Raw genomic sequence first — 20,441 nt, 5'->3', positions numbered from 1 at the left:
AGGCGTATGAACTGCTCGCAGTGCTTGTGGTTGGATTTTCCTACCGCAATCATGCGAGCAGTTCAGGCTAAAAAACAACCAAGTGACGTGGTCGATGACACTGGCATTAGCTATTTTGCGAGCACACGATTTTCGACCACACTGACTGGTTCGTGCATGCGTACTAAAACCCAGACGCATGCGCAGATGTGCGAACATCGCTCGGAGCGGCCGCTTACGAGCGGCTCTGAATCAGGCCCAGTGTACCTAGGAGATCTGTGTGATTTAGGAACATGGTGCAATTACAACAAAAACTCAGTAAAACAGGAGTCAGACAATACAGCCTAGATCACTGTATATTAGCCCAGGTCACAGCAATAGTTATAGCCCAATTAGAGAGGAGGTGGGTGGCTCTTAGAAGAGCCTTTGTGTTCATGTGGGAGGGAGAAAGAAAGCAGATCACTTGGCGCTGGTGTACTTGGTGACGGCCTTGGTGCCCTCGGACACGGCGTGCTTGGCCAGCTCTCCCGGCAGTAGCAGGCGTACGGCGGTCTGGATCTCCCGGGAGGTGATGGTGGAGCGCTTGTTGTAATGAGCCAGACGGGAAGCTTCCCCTGCAATGCGCTCAAAGATATCATTCACAAAGGAGTTCATGATGCCCATAGCCTTGGAGAAGATGCCGGTATCTGGGTGCACCTGCTTCAGCACCTTGTACACGTAAATGGCGTAACTCTCCTTCCTGGTCTTCCTACGCTTCTTCCCATCTTTCTTCTGGGTCTTAGTCACCGCTTTTTTTTTAGCCTTTCTTGGGCGCTGGCGCAGACTTGGCTGGGTCAGGCATTATAGATATAACAGGTTTTCACACACAGAAAAAAAAACATGTAACTGAAATCTCCCAGACCTGCTTCATTTATAGTCAGCTCATGCAAATAAGGCTTTACCCGTGCTGAATGCACTATTGGGTAGACGTGTCATGTGATGTACTCCGCCTCAAAAACCCATTATTCATTTGCCGATTGGTTCGTGCATGAACATGTATTGCATTGGTTGCTTTTTAAGCAGACCAATCACAGAGCAGGTTGTAGGTCCCATCTGAGTGTATATATAACAAGCAGGTCAAGATCGCAAACTTGTTTCAGCCAGATTTATTATATTGTATCTTTGTGAGTCGGACTCAAGAATGTCTGGAAGAGGGAAACAAGGCGGCAAGACCCGGGCTAAGGCAAAGACCCGCTCATCTCGAGCTGGGCTCCAGTTTCCAGTCGGTCGCGTTCACCGTCTGCTGAGGAAGGGAAACTATGCAGAGCGTGTTGGAGCCGGGGCACCGGTGTACCTGGCCGCAGTTCTCGAGTATTTGACGGCTGAGATTCTGGAGCTTGCCGGAAATGCCGCCCGTGACAACAAGAAGACCCGCATTATCCCCCGCCACCTGCAGTTGGCTGTGCGTAATGATGAGGAGCTAAACAAGCTGCTCGGTGGGGTGACTATCGCTCAGGGAGGCGTCCTGCCCAACATCCAGGCTGTACTACTACCCAAGAAGACCGAGAGCCACAAGGCAGCTAAAAGCAAGTAAAGTTGCTTTTAGATACATGTCCCCATAACACAAAGGCTCTTTTCAGAGCCACCCACCCCGTCCCTAAAGAGCTGATTCATGGCTTCAAATATACCAGTGCGAGTAAACGAGCCCGATTTAGCGGTAGAGCCATTGTGCGCCTTCTAGAATTAGAAAACTTGTAATAGTGCAGACACCTAAAGGGGAAGTTTATAGCTCTGTGTATAGAACGTGGGGATGGCTCTGTAAAGGACTGTACAGGGAAACCCAACATTCTGATATAAACATTAAAGGTTTTTAACTTGATTTGCAACGACTACTTGTGACTTGTTAGCCTAGTTCCCTTTGCCAACGCTGGATAGATGAGACTTCAGCCTTTAACGATGGCAGCGACAGGCTGGCAGGAAGGAGCGGGGTACTACAGAGTGTGGCAACTAAATAAGGAGACTAGTCATGTAGCCTCCACCGCGGGGGTAAACGGAGCTGAGATTTTAACAACGTTCTGCCACTTAAATTAATATGTAGTTTATGCTTCAGCTCTTTTAGAAAGATTTGGTGGCTCTGAAAAGAGCCTTTGTGTTTTTTGTGTGTATAGGAGTGCCGAGTACTATCTATGCCCTCTCCCCTCGGATCCTGCGGGCCAGCTGGATGTCTTTGGGCATGATGGTCACCCTCTTGGCGTGGATGGCGCACAGGTTGGTGTCCTCGAAGAGCCCGACCAGATAAGCCTCGCTGGCCTCTTGTAGGGCCATGACAGCAGAGCTCTGGAAGCGCAGGTCGGTCTTGAAGTCCTGGGCAATCTCTCTCACCAGACGCTGGAAGGGTAGCTTACGGATCAGCAGCTCAGTGGATTTCTATTAGCGACGGATCTCTCGGAGGGCAACAGTCCCTGGTCGGTAGCGATGAGGCTTCTTCACACCGCCGGTAGCTGGGGCGCTCTTCCGCGCAGCCTTGGTTGCCAGCTGCTTGCGGGGAGCTTTCCCTCATGTAGATTTGCGGGCGGTCTGCTTGGTTCTGGCCATCGTGCTATACGCTAGTACTGTTGGAAGTAGAATGAATATGACTAAAATAGCCGGCAACAACTCTATTTATGCGCTGTGATTTAATCAATTTAGAGCGCCCTTGATCCTGATTGGCTGAGAGAAATTCTTGGCGGGCTTTTTCAAAGTTACAACGACTTTGTTTCCTCATCAGTTGATTATGTACAGAATGTAAGATTACACGCCAGCGCGGAAATTACAATAAATGGTGTTTTTCGTTTGTTTTTGTTTCCTTCTATTCCAGCCAGAATAAACAACGAGAAACATACGGACGGTGATACACTACAATTGTGGACTCTGTTCGGGTGTAAAGTCTCTTGAAATAAATGACATAATCACATACAGTACTGGGAACAGTACAGGGAACAGGGAACAGTTTTGTGTTTAAACAATATGATACCTTCAAGCTACACTCCGGGAGATCATAGTATATACTGTAATAATGAGCCAGGAACTCATGTCACTTCTTTGCCTGTTCTGTTGATCTTCCATCCATCAGGTCACAATTTCCTCTGCTAGGTGCCATATACCCAAATCGAGCTATAACCACCTTATTGATAGCTCAGAATCTTACACCAACGACTCTGAGGTGACAGATACATTGTATATGTTAATATGCTCATACAGGTCACTTGATGCAATACTGGGTGAGTAGGGATGTTAGGCCGGATTACAACATTAGTATTTATTTGGACCCGTCATTCGCTGGCTCGCTATCTGCTGTGCAGGGCTGTCTTTCCCTCTTCCTTCTACACTCTCCCATCATTCCGCTTTGTATTTGTCCAGTCTACCGTCTGTTCTTCTTGTCTCCCCATATTGCTCCCATCTCTCCCTTTTCAAATCATAAAGTAATGGGATCAGGCCGCCATCATTCTTTTTACAGACACATTTATCTTATTAAATACACAGAAATGACAAGCAACGTGGATCACTAGAGGAACATTTTGGTAAAATGCCCCCAGCATTCTCCACATCCCGGAGAATCCCAGGCAAGATTAATCTGTAGCTGACTGTGCTATCTGTCCTTATCATGAAGAGCCCACACATCACATTTCTGTCTTTCAATATGTGCCCTGCTCTGTACAGATTGTGCCGCAGAGCACCTTCATTATCTCCAGGGCCAGAAGGAGAGAAAAAAGCCCCGATGGAACATTTTAGCAGCAGAAAAAAGGAGAAATGTGATACATGCCGGGCATGTGCAGCCTGGTGTGGGTGACCTGCCAGTGGCTATTCCTGTTTTCCTTCGCAACATCAAAGCCAGCATTGACCATAAAGGGCCAGGAGAGACCATGGAGCACAAGTGTGGTGCAGATAGCCAGCTCGTTTCTCTTCTCATGCCGTATAAATGACTATTTTTCTGCGCTAGGGAAACACAAGTTGACACCAGAATGTCCCTTACACACAGACATTGAAGGGTTTACACGGCTACATATTCTGCCAATGGGAACACAGAACGCCCCACGCTCAGCAGCCAATCACAGCACAGCCAGATGGGTATATAAGCAAAATCATAGTTGTGTTGTTATTAGTTGTTATACTCAGAAGCATTCCGTAAAATGGCAGAAACTGCACCAGCTGCCGCCGTCCCTGCTCCATCAGAGGACGCAGCCAAAAAGAAAAGACAGACGAAGAAAGCTGCAGGAGGATCATCCAAGAAGAGCCCCAAGTCTTCTGGTCCCAGTGTCTCCGAGCTGATTGTGAGAGCCGTGGCTGCCTCTAAAGAGCGCAGTGGGGTTTCTCTTTCCGCCTTGAAGAAGGCTCTGGCTGCCGGAGGCTATGATGTGGAGAAGAATAACAGCCGCGTCAAACTGGGCGTGAAAGCTTTGGTGACCAAAGGAATCCTCACCCAGGTGAAAGGCACCGGCGCTTCCGGCTCCTTCAAGCTCAATAAGAAGCAGGTTGAAAGCAAGAAGCCCGCCCAGAAATCTCTGAAGCCCAAGAAGCCTGCGGCAAAGAAAGTGGCCAAATCCCCGAAGAAGCCCAAGAAAGCTCCGAGTGCAGCCAAGAGCCCGAAGAAGGTCAAGAAACCAGCAAAGGCGGCTGCTGCCAAAAGCCCAAAGAAGCCTAAGAAGGCTGCCAAGAGCCCGGCCAAGAAGGCAGCGAAGCCCAAAACTGCCAAGAGTCCGGCTAAGAAAGCAGTGAAGCCCAAAGCTGCCAAGAGTCCTGCAAAGAAGGCAGCTAAGCCCAAGAAAGCTGCGACAAAGAAGTAATGGATCAATCGCCGCAGCCTCGCTTCCTTATTATCACACCAAAGGCTCTTTTCAGAGCCACCCACCCTCTCGTGGCAGAGCTGTAGGCAGATGACGGTCTGGAAGGGGCGCCCTGTACAATTGAGTCATTAGATACAGTAAAATAGAAATGAAATCTCCTGGGCTTACTGAGCAGCAGTCACTACCTTAAGCTTGTGATTTCTGTGTGGTAACGCAGTGTTCTAGAATAGAGCTGATGCTGCAGCAGGACAGCTGGGGAAAGGTATATCGGATGCGCTGGTTTCTACTTTTAGCCGACTACTCGGAGCTAAAGACTAGTGCTGGGGAAAGCAGCAGCGCGCCATCTGCACAACATTCCCTTATACTTTTATCTAATATTATTTACTACCCTCAAGGGCACCTAACACATTTATTTATTACGTTTCTTATATAGCGCAGCATATTCCGTTGCGCTTTACAATTGTAAACATTAATCTCCACCGAAGTGACGCCCAGCTGCTTAGTGTTATGATCGTTTATGCAGCAATGTCTGTAAAACATGTCCTTGTCTAGGAAGTCACTGGTTTCTTGTTCACTAATTTGTTTATGCACTGTGAAAGGTGATGCGGAACACTTGTGGCGCCATATACATATGATCATATATAAATGAACAAACTGCAGGTTAGCCGAAAAGCAACAGGATTCTTTATTTGTAGCAAATAAGTTATTCTGTTCATTATAGATCATGCGTTGATGATGCTGCTTACCGTGGAAAAAAATAAATCAAACAAAAGCAGTATGTTCATCAAGCTCATTTCAGGAGTGTTGTAGGTGGCCCTTAAAAGGGCCTTTGTGTTTCTGAAAACGAGATCAGCCGGACCTAGTTAACCTCCAAAACCATACAGAGTGCGGCCCTGGCGCTTGAGAGCATAGACCACATCCATAGCGGTCACAGTCTTCCTCTTGGCGTGCTCGGTGTAGGTGACGGCGTCCCGGATCACGTTCTCCAGGAACACTTTCAGCACCCCGCGGGTCTCCTCATAAATGAGACCAGAAATGCGCTTCACGCCCCCTCTCCGGGCTAGACGGCGGATGGCAGGCTTTGTGATGCCCTGGATGTTATCCCGCAGCACCTTCCTGTGGCGCTTGGCTCCTCCTTTCCCGAGTCCTTTACCGCCTTTGCCTCTTCCTGACATCTTGAAACCTGTTCAAATCAGTAACAAAAACGAAACCGTATAAGCAGCACAGCTGCCCTTTATTAAGACAAAGGGCGGACCTGATTGAAGCCTTCAATTTTTGAGAGGAGGAGCCATCTGTATCCCTCCCTTTCTTTTCTAAAGACAGGACATAGCTCTCTTTGAAACTACTTACTACCATTACATTGCAGTCTCTGAAAATCAGCCGCAGAGTAACATTAATTGTATCATTTCAGCTGCCTGAGACTGTAATGGATAGTGTTGCAAGTTCTTTTTTACTATGAATACTATTTCAAATTCAGAAACATGTAGCTTTTTCTATTGTCTTTCAAACTCAGCAGCTGTCCCACAATTATCCTACAAATTCCGCTGCCAGTGAAAACAGCACTCATGATAAAATTATCATTGTAAGTCTATTATAGCAATATAGTGATTTCTAGTCTACAGCACGATGTGGATAATGTGCGGTTATTATTTTATCCAGATTCTTATCAACAAAGGTTGTGATCACATATTTGTGCTCGTTTAAATAGCACTTGTAATTTTTATCACACATAGCGATAGCTCTAATCTACATTAAATGTAATTAATCTTGGTGGGTATGTGTATGAAAACATTTGCTGTTATGTACCTAATTTAGGTTTCTTTCTCCAAGCCTGACCCACTCTTCCATGTAATTAGTGCTTTATATTATAGTCATTTCCAATAGACGGTCATTCACTGTCTCACAGGTAGCATGTATCAATATCATGCACAATTTTGCCGGCACCTCACTAGTTACTATGCAGCTTTACTCCAAAATGATTAGTAAATTAATGTTATCAGTATAGATCTGGTATTATATTGTTGGAGTCAGACCTATGGTGCTTGTATTATACCATCTCTCTATTTTATCTCACAGACACGATGCCACTGACGTGTCCTGTGAGTTGTTCGGATGTTGCCTGCATCCAAGTGTGCTACAAGCGAAGCACAGGATCACCTTATATAATCACTGTAATAGATATATCTAAGGCCGGCTGTCTTTCTGTACTCCCTACGTTAACAATCATGGAAAATGCAGATCAGGGCGTACTTTATTATCTAAATAAGGGATGGTTTTTATTCTGGATACATTTTAGCTCTTCAAAAATAGTTTCCCCTGAAAGAAACTATTTTTTTTGCAACCAGCAGAGTGCAAAGAAAACTATGCATGTAAGAGATTCAGGCTATACAGCCTCGGTTTCTGCGATTCAGCCAAGTATATAAGTAGGGTCACAGCACAAACCATGATAGTTACAGCCCGTTAAGAGAGGAGGTGGGTGGCTCTTAGAAGAGCCTGTGTTCATGTGGGAGGGAGAAGGAAAGCAGATCACTTGGCGCTGGTGTACTTGGTGACGGCCTTGGTGCCCTCGGACACGGCGTGTTTAGCCAGCTCTCCCGGCAGCAGCAGGCGTACAGCGGTCTGGATCTCCCGGGAGGTGATGGTGGAGCGCTTGTTGTAATGAGCCAGGCGGGAAGCTTCCCCTGCAATGCGCTCAAAGATATCATTCACAAAGGAGTTCATGATGCCCATAGCCTTGGAGGAGATGCCGGTATCTGGGTGCACCTGCTTCAGCACTTTGTACACGTAAATGGCGTAACTCTCCTTCCTGGTCTTCCTACGTTTCTTCCCATCTTTCTTCTGGGTCTTAGTCACCGCTTTCTTTGAGCCTTTCTTGGGCGCTGGCGCAGACTTCGCAGGCTCAGGCATTTCGAAGCAACAGACAAAATCTCTTTCGACAATGTAGAAAATGTGTTGCTGACACGGCCCAGATCTGCTCCATTTATAGTCAGTCCATGCAAATGAGGCTTTAGCCCTTCAGGATGTACTATTGGGTAGACGGTTTTGTTTTTTTTCAAATGTCGAACGGCAACATAACTCCACCCTCTAAATGCTGATTGGTTTGTGCATGACCCTAAACTGCATTGGACATTGTGTAAAGGGGACCAATCACAGAGCAAGCACTGGATTTCCTGTTTGGAATATAAGGAGTATGGCTGGCTTATAATTCATTTAGATTTTATTTGCGCTTGTAAATCGATCATGTCTGGAAGAGGGAAACAGGGCGGCAAGACCCGGGCTAAGGCAAAGACTCGTTCTTCTCGGGCCGGTCTCCAGTTTCCTGTTGGCCGCGTTCACCGGCTGTTGAGGAAGGGAAACTATGCACAGCGTGTGGGAGCCGGGGCACCAGTCTACCTGGCCGCAGTACTCGAATACCTGACGGCTGAGATACTGGAGCTTGCAGGCAACGCTGCCCGCGACAACAAGAAGACCCGCATCATCCCCCGCCACCTCCAGCTCGCCGTACGCAATGATGAGGAGCTAAACAAACTACTCGGTGGAGTGACCATCGCTCAGGGAGGGGTCCTGCCCAACATCCAGGCCGTGCTACTGCCTAAGAAGACGGAGAGTCACAAGTCGGCCAAGAGCAAGTAATGTAATCCTGGCAACTTCCACTACAAAACCGATGTCTCTGTAATAGAACAAAGGCTCTTTTAAGAGCCACCCACGTCTTCCTACGAGAGCCTAGAACACGGCCATTGTTTCTTATTGTAGTGACGCCTGGCTGCTCAGCAGCGCTTTGTTTTACCCCATCCCCAACATTCCATCCAGATTGGGGATAGCAGCTGTGCAGAGGAGGCTCTGCTCTATACACACGTCCATTAAAGACTACTGCTGCTAAAACGCTCCCTCATGTATAGAAGCTCTGATCTGTTATGGCACAAGTCTAGTAATAGTCCTTTTTTCTTTACCATCACCTCTTCTCACAAAAGACCTTTATCTACTGTATCTTATATCTGGTAGGCTGATTTATATACATGCTCATAGTGTAAGTGCATACGGATTTCAATTTAATAAAGTTGCTAGTGTAAAATGAATTGCGCTCGGTTTCCCTTTTTTTTTTTTTCCATGAACGTGAGAAGATTAATTTAACATGATGGAATTGTGGTGTAACCACTGAAAGGAAATAAAATATTGACGGCTTTCTGGCAAGTTAAAATCAAGTAAATACAATACCATTAGGGTTGTTGCTGACCTCACAATTGAGATTATTTAAAGACAACCTCACATTTCCAAATAGTTTGTACAGAAGGGGTCTGGAATCTGGCGCACCTATCATTTTTATGATCCACAGTGTAGTATATAATATTTGTTTTCTTTGACTATCAAAATATCGCGGAGAGTGAGTCCAAAGGGAAAAACAATCCCTGTGCTGTGGAACTTTCAAGCTCTAATGTAATATATCCTCCATCATGGGGGGTTGTTTTCATGCAAGTGACTGCGGGTTTTGTTGGTGCACCGCATTTTATTTTCCCCCCATAAAGAGGCTCCTGTCGCCATCCAAAACAGCGACAGGCTGCCAGGAAGGAGACGGGGAAGACAGATAATGCGCTTTGAGCTCCGACTTTTAATGGGAGTTTTGTACTTTCTTACCCACCTAGTTGGAGAGCGGAGTTGAGGATTACCTAGTATCCTGTTGCTCAAACTAATATGTAGTTTATGCATCAGCTCGCTTAGAAAGATGTGGTGGCTCTGAAAAGAGCCTTTGTGGTTTTTTTGTGTGTATAGGAGTGCCGAGTACCACCTATGCCCTCTCCCCTCGGATCCTGCGGGCCAGCTGGATGTCTTTGGGCATGATGGTCACCCTCTTGGCGTGGATGGCGCACAGGTTGGTGTCCTCGAAGAGCCCGACCAGATAAGCCTCGCTGGCCTCTTGTAGGGCCATGACAGCAGAACTCTGGAAGCGCAGGTCGGTCTTGAAATCCTGGGCGATCTCTCTCACCAGTCGCTGGAAGGGCAGCTTACGGATCAGCAGCTCAGTGGATTTCTGGTAGCGACGGATCTCTCGGAGAGCAACAGTCCCGGGTCGGTAGCGGTGAGGCTTCTTCACGCCGCCAGTAGCTGGGGCGCTCTTCCGGGCAGCCTTGGTTGCCAGCTGCTTACGGGGAGCTTTCCCTCCTGTAGATTTGCGGGCGGTCTGCTTTGTCCTGGCCATTATTCCTCCAAAGTGACTAAATACACAGACAGTGACACAACAGCGTTTAGCAAACCTATATATAAAGAGTGCTTCACGCTGATTGGATAGAATTAGTCCTGCCCTCTCCACCGATTGGCTTTAAAAAATAAAAATAAAACCGCTTTTTCAAAAATCCCGCCGTTTAAACGTCCAGCCTACTTTTCCAGATTCTGGAAGTGAATGCAGGAAGGGTTGCTGAGTTTTTGCTCACCATTGTACAAACTACACATCCCAGCCTAAAGGTGTTCTGTTAGGGCATGTTACATCTGTGGCAGCCTGGCATGTGAAGGTCACCATCAGTTATAATGCCATAAATTGCCTATTCCTAGTACAAGCGAGTGAACGTTTCTTCTTGGTATCAAGCAGAAGTGATAAAAAAAATAAATCCCCCTTAAAAACTCCACTTCTTGGAAAAAATGCTGATGACACTTACCCTAGGTAGATATATTTAAATGTATATTGAAATTGATACATAAGGAGTCCCATACATTTCAATTACCCTCATTACAGTCGGCAATAGTAATGTGATTGGGAGGCGGACTGCAATAGTATGTATTCCCGGAATACATACTGTAGTCTGTAGCAGTCAGCTTTACATTATCAGAGGTGCAAGACCTATTGGAGCACTGTAAGAAGTTATAGCCGGCAGCTAACTCAGGTCGCCCCATCACCCATAGTCTAGGTCCCGGACCTAACCCCACGCACCAACCAGAGGCGACTCTCGCACAGCGTTTACAGGGCTATATTCCAGCCTACCTACCACTCTCCTCAAATACGCTGGACATAAGGAAATCTTTTCACATCCAGACAAATATCATAATAGATTATTTTGGGGTGTCTCTGGGAATGAACATGCATTTGTAATGACCATTAGAATAATATGTTGTTCTTCCCCCCGGGGCTTTAGCAAAACTTTTCAGAGACTTCCTCCGCAGGGTAACTTTAGCCACCAGATATTTTCGGGGGTGGCTGGGGCAATAGCCATCTCCGAGAAGCAGTTACCCAATCTATTATCAGCCTCATCAAATGCCACCCCACCGTGGGAACCGGATGAATGGGCTGTATAGCCCTGTCTCACTCTTGTATTTTTCCAGCAGGAGTCCAAGTCACCGCTCTAGGAACGTGTCTGTGTGGGTAAGAAAGCCTAAACAGTCTTCTACCAAACCAGGAGCAGCGTTAGTTTGGCTTCTGATTGTCGCTAGACGACTGAAAACAATCTGGCTATTTTAATAATTGTCAGATAGACTGACTGACTCATTTACTAATATGTCTTCAAAACACTCAATATCTCTATTCCTTTGTGCAGTGTGTTGTAATTCCAGTGTGGTTTAGTGGTTCTATCTTCTGATACATATGATACTGTTACAATAAAGGCTAAGGCTTCCATAGCCCATATTGTAACTGTATAAAGCACGTTCATTGCTACATTTACATTCAGTTGCAAACATGACATACCACCAATGTTATTCACATTTACTGCTCTAGAAGATAAAACTCTGTCTTAAACCAGTGTAATGCTCTGACATTTGACAAATTACTTTTAAAGGAGGGTATGTCTGAAAATGGATCTTAATGCTGATTTAAATGTATGCAATGTGTAATTCTTTACACAAAATAGAGCAGGAGCCCTTCCCAGGCAGAAAGGGGTTTGTCAATACTTTTCTTTTAAAAGGGATTTCCTACAGTTAACGTTTAAAGAAGCACTGACCATTGCGGTTGTTTCTTTATAAACAGTGTAATTATCAGTCTAGAACTAGTCAGCCACATACACTGATTTGTGCCATCATAGAAACAGAGGCCGTAATAATCTAACATAGGGACACCCATAGGACAATGCTTTAATGTACTCACTCGATACATTTACAAGACCGACAGAGAGTGACTACGTGCAGATTTCACCTATAAGCTGTCGTTTCCCCATAATTTACTAGTAACGATCTAAATATAAACCAGCAAACAGGCTTATATTAGGACTCTGTATAAGGTCTGGCGTCAGCCAGGACAAGATACATATAATAGTACAAGGGAATAATTATAGCGCTCTCATAGAAGAAATAGGCGGCCCTGAAAAGGGCCTTTGTGTGGGTGATAGTATTCAATGTACATCAGTGTTCAGCCCCCGAATCCATAGAGAGTGCGGCCCTGGCGTTTCAGAGCGTACACCACATCCATAGCGGTGACTGTTTTCCTCTTGGCGTGTTCGGTGTAGGTGACGGCGTCCCGGATAACGTTCTCCAGGAAGACCTTCAGCACCCCACGGGTCTCCTCATAAATGAGACCAGAAATGCGCTTCACGCCTCCTCTCCGGGCAAGACGGCGAATGGCAGGCTTGGTGATGCCCTGGATGTTATCCCGCAGCACTTTCCTGTGGCGCTTGGCTCCTCCTTTTCCGAGCCCCTTTCCGCCTTTACCTCTGCCAGACATGTTGCTTTTTAATCACTTGTATTGTATCACTCGCTGTAAAGAGAACAATACTGTTACAATTACAGCAAAGTCCTCCTCTTATACAGTGCGAGCGGACCAAATGGGAAACCTCTGGTCTATGAGGGAGAAGTCCTCCAAGGCGTCACATCCTGCTGCTTGTGACGCTCCTAATATAGGGACAATATCAGTTTCGGGATTCCTACCAATGCAGTTATTGATATTTTACTTTATACAAGAACTCATCCTCCATTCAGACTGAACTGAGACGGTGTATGTGTCTAATGAGTTATGTGTCTCTATTAGATGGTGATTATGACATTACTGTTCCTATGCACTGGCGTGTTCTGCCCCTTCCCAAACTGTCTCTCCCGCCCTCTCTCATTTTGAAATCTCACTTTTCTGGGTCTTTTGTAGTCTTACCTGTGATCTCCTGCAGTCTCCGCTGGAGACACTAACCTAAATATTGAAACTTCTCATCCCACTTTAGCTGCCCCATACTCATCCTTCTTACCCACCTCTTTCCCCTCACCACTCTCATTATCTGCCTATATTGCTATTCTCCTGCCTCTACACCAGCAGTTATATTTTTACCACCTCTCTCTTTTCAAACGTCATTCCCTGCCTGTTCACCTTTACCTGACTCTACTTCATCCCTCCATTCCTCTCACCCCTCATTGAATGATGCTGCTCAGGGCTGCTGCTGCAGACTGATGGTGCATACACACGGTCAGATGTATCAGATGAAGGATTTGAGCAACGATTTGAACGATTTCTGACTGCATTAAAATAAATGGAATCGTCCAAATCTGACTGCAAACACATCAGATTCAGATATCGTTATCTGACAAGCGGGAACGTGCATCGTTCATCGTTGAAGGCTCATGTCAGATTTTCTGTCAGATTTGAATGATTTTTAAAATCGTTATCGTTCAGATCTGACAGGAAATTTGACCGTGTGTATGCACCATGAGACTTTAGAGCCGACCCACTCGCATAGGTCTGAGTCCAGGGCCCTATGCAAGAAAGGGACCGTGCCTGTTACTCTGCTCGCTTGGCAAAGCTGCGCGCCATCGATAAAGGGGCATGGCCTCGTAGGCAACGATTCCTAGATGACGTTACTTGGGGGCATGCCTGTATGGCACGCCTCCCATTTCATGTCAGGCTGGGGACAAGCCCAGTTTTCTGTCAGCAGCTGGGCTGCCCCAGCCATCTACCAGCACTGAATGGATGCCACATGCATGCCCTTAAAATTATAATATGCGGAACTGTAATCTCAGCACGGGAGTGGCTCCGGGGGCCCTATGTAAGCCCTCAGAGAAACAGCACAGTAGTAGTTGCTCTATCACCTATCCTTTCAATGCGTTTTGGGACCATTTGTCCCTTTCTCGGTGGTAATGAGAAATTAATTCACTTTAAATAGCCGTGCAGCCAGTCCCTTCCGGTACCGGTTTGAAGATATCCGGTGGGGGAAGAGACTGTAGCTTAGCGTATTCCCTGATGTGTCATACGCTCTGTCATGTACACCTGATGGTGGTCCCTCAGATCTGACATGAGTTGGAGTCTTTTCCTTCTGTATATCTTTTCAGAACGTGGCCGGAAGTGACGTCCTCGGGCGGCCCGGATGCAGGGAAACTTTGTCTCTGAATATATTGTTCCTAGGCTTGCGATTTTGTTGTGGAAACTGAGGCCCCCATTTATCAATGAAGGTAAACACCAGCACAATTTTTAATTTAGGAACACTGTGATACAAACAAAAAAATTCACTGTTATTTACCAATACTTACCCCTCCAGCGAGGACCCGCGAAGTCCTCCTCCTCTGCGATGTCCTCCGCTGGGCTGCTGGCAACCTCACGCTGGTAGCGACAGGGTGACTCAGCAGTGGCTGGAAGGCTTTGCTGAAGCCAGAAGGGCCGCGACTGGTGCCCATTGACGTCAATTGGGACTTCAGTGTTCTCGCCATCTTTGATTACCGCTGTTTGTTAAATGCAGAAAAGAAGTCATAACCCCTAGCGAGCGCTAAAGGAAATATACTATGTTGATAAATGGGGGCCTGAAAGTGTCTTTATTGTAGTTGCCAGAATACTGTTTATGATGGAGGATATTCTCTCATTAGGAAAAGTGATAGAGTTAATCCATTTTCTTCTCCTTTGTGTAAATCATATGGGGCATTCTAACTTCTTCTGCATAAAAAACAGTGCATTGTGAGTGTCTTCAACATTCTGTGCAGCACAGGTAGATTTCTACTCTCACCTGCTGGTGCTGGGTCCCGCTATTTATGTAAGTGCTCCGTTGGTTGCAAGTGTCAAATTTGTGGCCCAAGGGTATTTAACCCATGTAAATCTACAGCTACTTGTTCAAATTAATACAGTCTGTACCTGTGCCCACTTTACCAGCCTATTTCATGCCTGAAACCTTGTTAGGCCAGGCAAAATACTCGAGAGTCACGAGTAAGTGACCTCCTGCTGTTGGTTGGAATTGTCAAATTTGTGGCCCAAGGCTATTTAACCCTTGCAACACTACAGCTACTTATTAAAAAAGATATAATTTGGTGCCTTATGTCCACTTTGCCAGCCTATTTCCTGCCCAAAACCCTTTTGGGCCAAGCAAAATACAAGTGGATCATATGTAAGTGACCCCACTCTGTTTGTTTCAAGTGTCATTTTTGATGTCCAAGGCTATTTAACCCTTGAAACACTACAGCTACTTATTCAAAATGGTATAATTTGGTGCCTCTGCTCACTTTACAAGCCTATTACATGCTCAAAATCTTATTGGGCAAGGCAAAATACAAGAACGTCAGTGGCGAAAGTCTCATACTCCAACTGGCTTGCTCACATATAAGACTATCTACAACTCTTATCGTACTGCTCTGGATACTGCCAAACAAACATATTTCCAATCTCTTATCTCTGCTCAAGCCTCTAACCCCAAGCGACTTTTTAATACATTTAAACTGCTTCTTACCCCTCCCTCACCCAAACCACCTGCTACTATCTGTGCACAAGATTTGGCTTCCTATTTTAGGGACAAGATTGATGAGATCCGAAGTGAAATGGTATGCTCTTCCTCATCTAGTGACCTGCTCAATTCCCTACCTGAATCCTATGGCACATTCTCTTCATTTGATCTCACAAATGAAGATGAAGTATCAACACTCGTCTTATCCTCCTACTCTATTACCTCTTCTCTAGATCCTATACTCTCACAAATCAGTAAAGCTCTGTCTCCTGTGCTTATCCCAACCCTATCTAAAATCTGTAATCTCTCTCTCTCTCTACTGGCAACTTTCCATCACTGTTCAAGCATGCAATGATTACTCCTATTCTGAAAAAACAAAACTCTGAATCCAACACTCTCTCAAATTACTGTCCTATCTCCCAGCTCCCATGCCCCTCCAAGCTACTTGAGAGACTTGTCTACACCAGCTTCACACACTTTCTTAACTCACACAACTTATTGGTCCCACTTCAGTCCAGCTTCCATTCCCAACACTCCACAGAGACAGCACTGACTAAGGTAGTAAATGATCTGGTCACTGCCAAGGCTAAAGGCCATTACTCACTCCCAGGGCCGGATTGATGGCCACATGGGCCTGGAGCTGAAAATGACCAAAGGGCCTATTATGAGAAGCAGAGGAGGCGTGACCAGTGCTGTGTGGGTGTGGCCAGTGTCATGTGGGCGTGTACCCCCTATACTCTCTGCTCCAATGTCTCCCTAAATATGTAAAATAAAAAAAATCCTTAATTTTGTGAGGTAAATAGAAATACAATTTTACTACTTATGATTTATGGCTGACCGTGTGGAGACCAGATGGAGAGACATCATGTTGTCATGACAATGGGCCTATTTTTATGTGGAGGCCTGGAGCTGGAGCTCTATCCGCCCCATTGTTAATCTGGCCCTGCTCACTCCTAATTCTTCTAGATCTCTCTGCTGCTTTTGACACTGTTGACCACTCTCTTCTCATACAAACAATACAATCCCTAGGTCTTAAGGGCACAGCTCTGTCTTGGTTCTCTTCCTACCTATCTGATCGCTCTTTTACTGTTCATTTGCTGATTCTGCCTCCTCTTCGCTACCTCTATCAGTTGGAGTACTGCAAGGCTATGTCTTAGGGCCTCTGTTATTCTCAATCTATACCACTAATCAGCTCTTTTGGATTTCAGTACCATCTGTATGCGGAGGATACTCAAATCTACCTATCTTACCCAGATTTATCACCATCTGTACTCGTCCGTGTAACTGAATGTCTTTCTGCCATTTCATCTTGGATGTCATCTCGCCACCTGAAACGTAATATTTCTAAAACAGAATTAATTATATTTCCACCAGCCAATAACAGTTACCAACCAGATCTCTCTATCACTGTTGATAACTCGACAATCCACCCTGCCCCACAAGCTTGCTGCCTAGGTGTCATACTTGACTCTGAACTGTCCTTTGTTCCCCACATTCAATCTGTCTCAAAATCATGTTACATACATCTAAAAGACATATCCAAAATTTGACCATATCTCATACAAAACGCTGCAAAAACTCTAATCCATGCACTTATTATTTCCCGCATTGACTATTGCAATGGCCTTCTTACTGGTCTTCCCAAAAACAGGCTATCGCCATTACAATCAATTATGAATGCAGCAGCATGGCTTATCTTCCTTGCCAAACGTTCATCGTCTGCTGCCCTGCTCTGTCAGTCCCTCCATTGGTTGCCGGTTTTCTACTGTATTCAAAACAAAATAATCTTACTTACACATAAAGCTATTAACCAAACCACACCAACATACATTTCTTCACTCATCTAAAAATATCTCCCTACCCGACCGCTCCGCTCAGCACAAGATGTGCTCTCTCATCCCCACGCATTACTTGCTCCCACTCACTCACGGTTACAGGACTTTCTTCAGGCTGCACCCACTCTATGGAATGCCATACCATGCACAATACGACTTTCCTCTAGTCTCCAATCCTTCAAGCGATCCCTGAAAACTCACCTCTTCAGGCAAGCTTATCAAATCCCAGAACCGCCCACATGACCTTCATAGCTTCCATATCTAATTACATCCCCTTTCGCAGTCCACACAAAACCTCACACATCCTCTTTCTCTCACATCCTCATGACATTTGGCCGACATTCCGGTGTGAATGGATCATGCAGCCCACCAAGAAACTGTGCATTCTGGCTGGACCAAAATGCAATATATAGCACCTATCCTTGTGTATCAATGCCTATTTCCCTATAGATTGTAAGCTTGCGAGCAGGGCCTTCCTACCTTTATATTGGTCTGTTATTACCCAGTTTTGTTCTATTAATGTTTGCAATTGTAAAGCACAACGGAATATGCTGCTCTATATAAGAAACTGTTAATAAATAATTAAAATAAAATAATGTAAGTGACCCCCCTTTTGTAGGTTGCAAAGTTCAAATTTGTGGCCCAAGGCTATTCAACCCTTGCAAAACTATAGCTACTTTTTCAAATCAAAATAATCTCTACCTGTGCCCAAATTAAGCAGCCTGCTGTATTTCATGCACAAACCTTTTTTGGGCCAGGCAAAATACAAGTGGTTTATGTGTTAGTGACCTCCTCTGTTGGTTTTAAGTGTCAAATTAGTGTCCCAATGCTATTTAACCCTTGCATCACTACAAATACTTATTCAAAATAGTATAATGGGGTACCTGTGCCCACTTTGCAAGCCTTTTTCATGCCCAAAACCTAGTTGTATCGGGTAAAATACAAGTGGATCACGAGTAAGTCACCTCCTACTGTTGGTTGGAAGTGTCAAATTAGTGACCCAAGGTTTTTTAACCCTTGCAACACTACAGCCATTTATCCAAAATGGAAAATTATGGTGCCTGTGCCCACTTTGCCAGCCTATTTCATGCCTAAAACCTTGTTGGGCCAGGCAAAATACAATTGAGTCATGTGTAAGTGACCCCCTCTGTTGGTTTCAAGTGTCAAATTAGTGGCCCAAGGCTATTGAACCCTTGCAAAACTACAGCTACACTACATAATCAAATCAATACAATCTGTGCCCACTTTGCCAGCCTATTCAATGTCCAAAACCTTGTTGGGCCAGTCAAAATACAAGTGTGTCACAAGTAAGTGACCTCCCTCTGTTGGTTGCAAAGGTCAAAATTGTGGCCCAAGTCTGTTTAACCCTTGCAAAACTACAGTTACTTATTGAAATCAATACATTCTGTACCTGTGCCTAAATTTGGCAGCCTATTTCATGCCCAAAACCTAATTGGGCCAGGCAAAATATTAGTGGTTCATATGTAGGTGTTGGTATCTGTTGATTGAGTGGTTCATATGTAGGTGTTGGTATCTGTTGATTGAGTGGTTCATATGTAGGTGTTGGTATCTATTGGTTGAGTGGTTCATATGTAGGTGTTGGTATCTGTTGATTGAGTGGTTCATATGTAGGTGTTGGTATCTGTTGGTATCAAATGTCATATTAATGGCTCAAGATATTTAATCCTTGAAACAGTACTGCTATTTATTCAAAATGGTAAAATATGGTGCCTTTGCCTACTTCGACAGCCTATTTGATGGCCAAAACATTTGTTGCCCATGCAAAATACAAGTGGGTCATATGTAAGTGACCCCCATCTGTTTGATACAAGTTTAATTTTTGTGGTCCAAGGCTATTTAACCCTTGCAAAACTACAATAACTTATTCAAATCAATACAATATGTGCCTATGCCCACTTTGCCAGCCTATTAAATGCCCAAATCCTTTTTGGGCCAGACAGTATACAAATTGGTCATATGCAAGTGACCCCCCTCGCTGATTTTTTAAGTGTAATTGTTGTGGTCCAAGACAATATAACAATTGAAACACTACAGCTACTTATTCAAAATGGTATAATTTGGTGCCTGTTCCTAATTTGCCAGCCTATTACATGCCCAAAACCTTTTTTGGGCCAGGCAAAATACAAGCGGGTCATATTTAAGTGACCCCCCTCTGTTTGTTTCAAGTGTAATTTTTGTGGGCCAAAGCTATTTAAACATTGCAAAACTACAGCTTATTAAGATCAATACAAGCTGTACCTGAGCCCACTTTGCCAGCCTTTTTCATGCCCAAAACTTTGATGGGTCAGGCAAAATGTAGGTCATATGTATGTGACAACCCTTTGTTTGTTTTAAGGGTAATTTTTGTGGACCAATGCTATTTAACCCTTGCAAAACTACAGCTACTTATACAAATCAATACAATCTGTACTTGTGCCCACTTTACCAGCCTACAGTATTTCATGCCCAAAGCCTTGTTGGGCCAGGCAAAATACAAGTGGCTCATGAGAAAGTGACCTCATGCTGTTGGTTGGTAGTGTCAAATTTGACAAAGTGACCAAGGCTATTTAACTCTTGCACAACACAGCTTATTATTCAAATGTATAAATTGTCTGTGCCCACTTTAATGCCTTATTTCATGCCCAAAACCTTGTTGGGCATGGCCAATTGCAAGTGGGTCATATGTAAGTGAATCTCCTCTCTGGATTCCAAGTGTAGAATTTGTTGCCCATTGGCTATTTAACCCTTGCAGAACTACAGCTACTTATTCAAATGTATAAAATCTGGTGACTGTGCCCACTTTACCAACCTATTTCATGCCCAAAACCTTGTTGAGCAAGGTCAATTGCAAGTGCGTCATATGTAAGTGAATCCCCTCTGTGGATTCCAAGTGTAAAATTTGTTGCCCAAAGCTATTTAACCCTTGCACAACTACAGCTTCTTATTCAACTGTATTAATTGGTGCCTGTGCCAACTTTAATTCCCTATTTAATGTCCAAAATCTTGTTGGGCAAGGCCAATTGCAAGTGGGTCATATGTAAGTGACCCCCCTCTTTGGATTCCAAGTGTAAAATTTATTGCCCATTGGCTATTTAACCCTTGCACAACTACAGCTACTTATTCAAATTTATAAAATCTGGTGACTGTGCCCACTTTACCACCCTATTTCATGCCCAAAACCTTGTTGGGCAAGGTCAATTGCAAGTGGGTCATATGTAAATGAATGC

The 20,441-nt window shown here is 44.9% G+C and overlaps 7 protein-coding genes and 1 pseudogene across 7 annotated transcripts; 3 read left to right on the top strand and 5 right to left on the bottom strand.

Moving 5' to 3' along the window:
• Positions 1 to 1,123: 1,123 nt before the first annotated feature.
• On the top strand, positions 1,124 to 2,104 carry LOC148515511 (histone H2A type 1-like). Its single transcript, XM_088479969.1, has one exon. It carries the CDS (start codon positions 1,160 to 1,162, stop codon positions 1,550 to 1,552), a length of 393 nt encoding a protein of 130 aa, XP_088336095.1. The 5' UTR covers positions 1,124 to 1,159; the 3' UTR covers positions 1,553 to 2,104.
• LOC148515510 (histone H3-like) lies at positions 2,022 to 2,553 on the bottom strand (annotated as a pseudogene).
• Positions 2,554 to 4,112: 1,559 nt separating this feature from the next.
• LOC148515509 (histone H1.5-like) lies at positions 4,113 to 5,170 on the top strand. The gene has a single exon (XM_088479968.1). It carries the CDS (start codon positions 4,128 to 4,130, stop codon positions 4,779 to 4,781), a length of 654 nt encoding a protein of 217 aa, XP_088336094.1. The 5' UTR covers positions 4,113 to 4,127; the 3' UTR covers positions 4,782 to 5,170.
• A 474-nt stretch (positions 5,171 to 5,644) lies between these two features.
• LOC148515508 (histone H4) lies at positions 5,645 to 5,956 on the bottom strand. The gene has a single exon (XM_088479893.1). It carries the CDS (start codon positions 5,954 to 5,956, stop codon positions 5,645 to 5,647), a length of 312 nt encoding a protein of 103 aa, XP_088336019.1.
• Positions 5,957 to 7,254: 1,298 nt separating this feature from the next.
• Positions 7,255 to 7,717, bottom strand: LOC148515507 (histone H2B 1.1). Its single transcript, XM_088479967.1, has one exon. It carries the CDS (start codon positions 7,686 to 7,688, stop codon positions 7,308 to 7,310), a length of 381 nt encoding a protein of 126 aa, XP_088336093.1. The 5' UTR covers positions 7,689 to 7,717; the 3' UTR covers positions 7,255 to 7,307.
• A 268-nt stretch (positions 7,718 to 7,985) lies between these two features.
• Positions 7,986 to 8,487, top strand: LOC148515506 (histone H2A type 1-like). Its single transcript, XM_088479966.1, has one exon. It carries the CDS (start codon positions 8,022 to 8,024, stop codon positions 8,412 to 8,414), a length of 393 nt encoding a protein of 130 aa, XP_088336092.1. The 5' UTR covers positions 7,986 to 8,021; the 3' UTR covers positions 8,415 to 8,487.
• Positions 8,488 to 9,504: 1,017 nt separating this feature from the next.
• On the bottom strand, positions 9,505 to 9,991 carry LOC148515505 (histone H3). Its single transcript, XM_088479965.1, has one exon. The coding sequence runs from the start codon at positions 9,973 to 9,975 to the stop codon at positions 9,565 to 9,567; it is 411 nt and encodes a 136-aa protein (XP_088336091.1). The 5' UTR covers positions 9,976 to 9,991; the 3' UTR covers positions 9,505 to 9,564.
• A 2,117-nt stretch (positions 9,992 to 12,108) lies between these two features.
• LOC148515504 (histone H4) lies at positions 12,109 to 12,420 on the bottom strand. Its single transcript, XM_088479892.1, has one exon. It carries the CDS (start codon positions 12,418 to 12,420, stop codon positions 12,109 to 12,111), a length of 312 nt encoding a protein of 103 aa, XP_088336018.1.
• Positions 12,421 to 20,441: the final 8,021 nt, after the last annotated feature.

This window comes from Taudactylus pleione, unplaced genomic scaffold, assembly GCF_031769625.1.
Source record: "Taudactylus pleione unplaced genomic scaffold, aTauple2 ptg000248l, whole genome shotgun sequence".
In the NCBI taxonomy this organism is placed as follows: domain Eukaryota; kingdom Metazoa; phylum Chordata; class Amphibia; order Anura; family Myobatrachidae; genus Taudactylus; species Taudactylus pleione.
The sequence above is the reverse complement of the archived record's forward strand: the minus strand, read 5'-3'. Positions and strand labels throughout refer to the sequence as shown.

Coding starts and splice junctions, on each gene's coding strand:
- LOC148515511 (XM_088479969.1), top strand. CDS start 1,160: ATGTCTGGAAGAGGGAAACAAGGCGGCAAGACCCGGGCTAAGGCAAAG.
- LOC148515509 (XM_088479968.1), top strand. CDS start 4,128: ATGGCAGAAACTGCACCAGCTGCCGCCGTCCCTGCTCCATCAGAGGAC.
- LOC148515508 (XM_088479893.1), bottom strand. CDS start 5,956: ATGTCAGGAAGAGGCAAAGGCGGTAAAGGACTCGGGAAAGGAGGAGCC.
- LOC148515507 (XM_088479967.1), bottom strand. CDS start 7,688: ATGCCTGAGCCTGCGAAGTCTGCGCCAGCGCCCAAGAAAGGCTCAAAG.
- LOC148515506 (XM_088479966.1), top strand. CDS start 8,022: ATGTCTGGAAGAGGGAAACAGGGCGGCAAGACCCGGGCTAAGGCAAAG.
- LOC148515505 (XM_088479965.1), bottom strand. CDS start 9,975: ATGGCCAGGACAAAGCAGACCGCCCGCAAATCTACAGGAGGGAAAGCT.
- LOC148515504 (XM_088479892.1), bottom strand. CDS start 12,420: ATGTCTGGCAGAGGTAAAGGCGGAAAGGGGCTCGGAAAAGGAGGAGCC.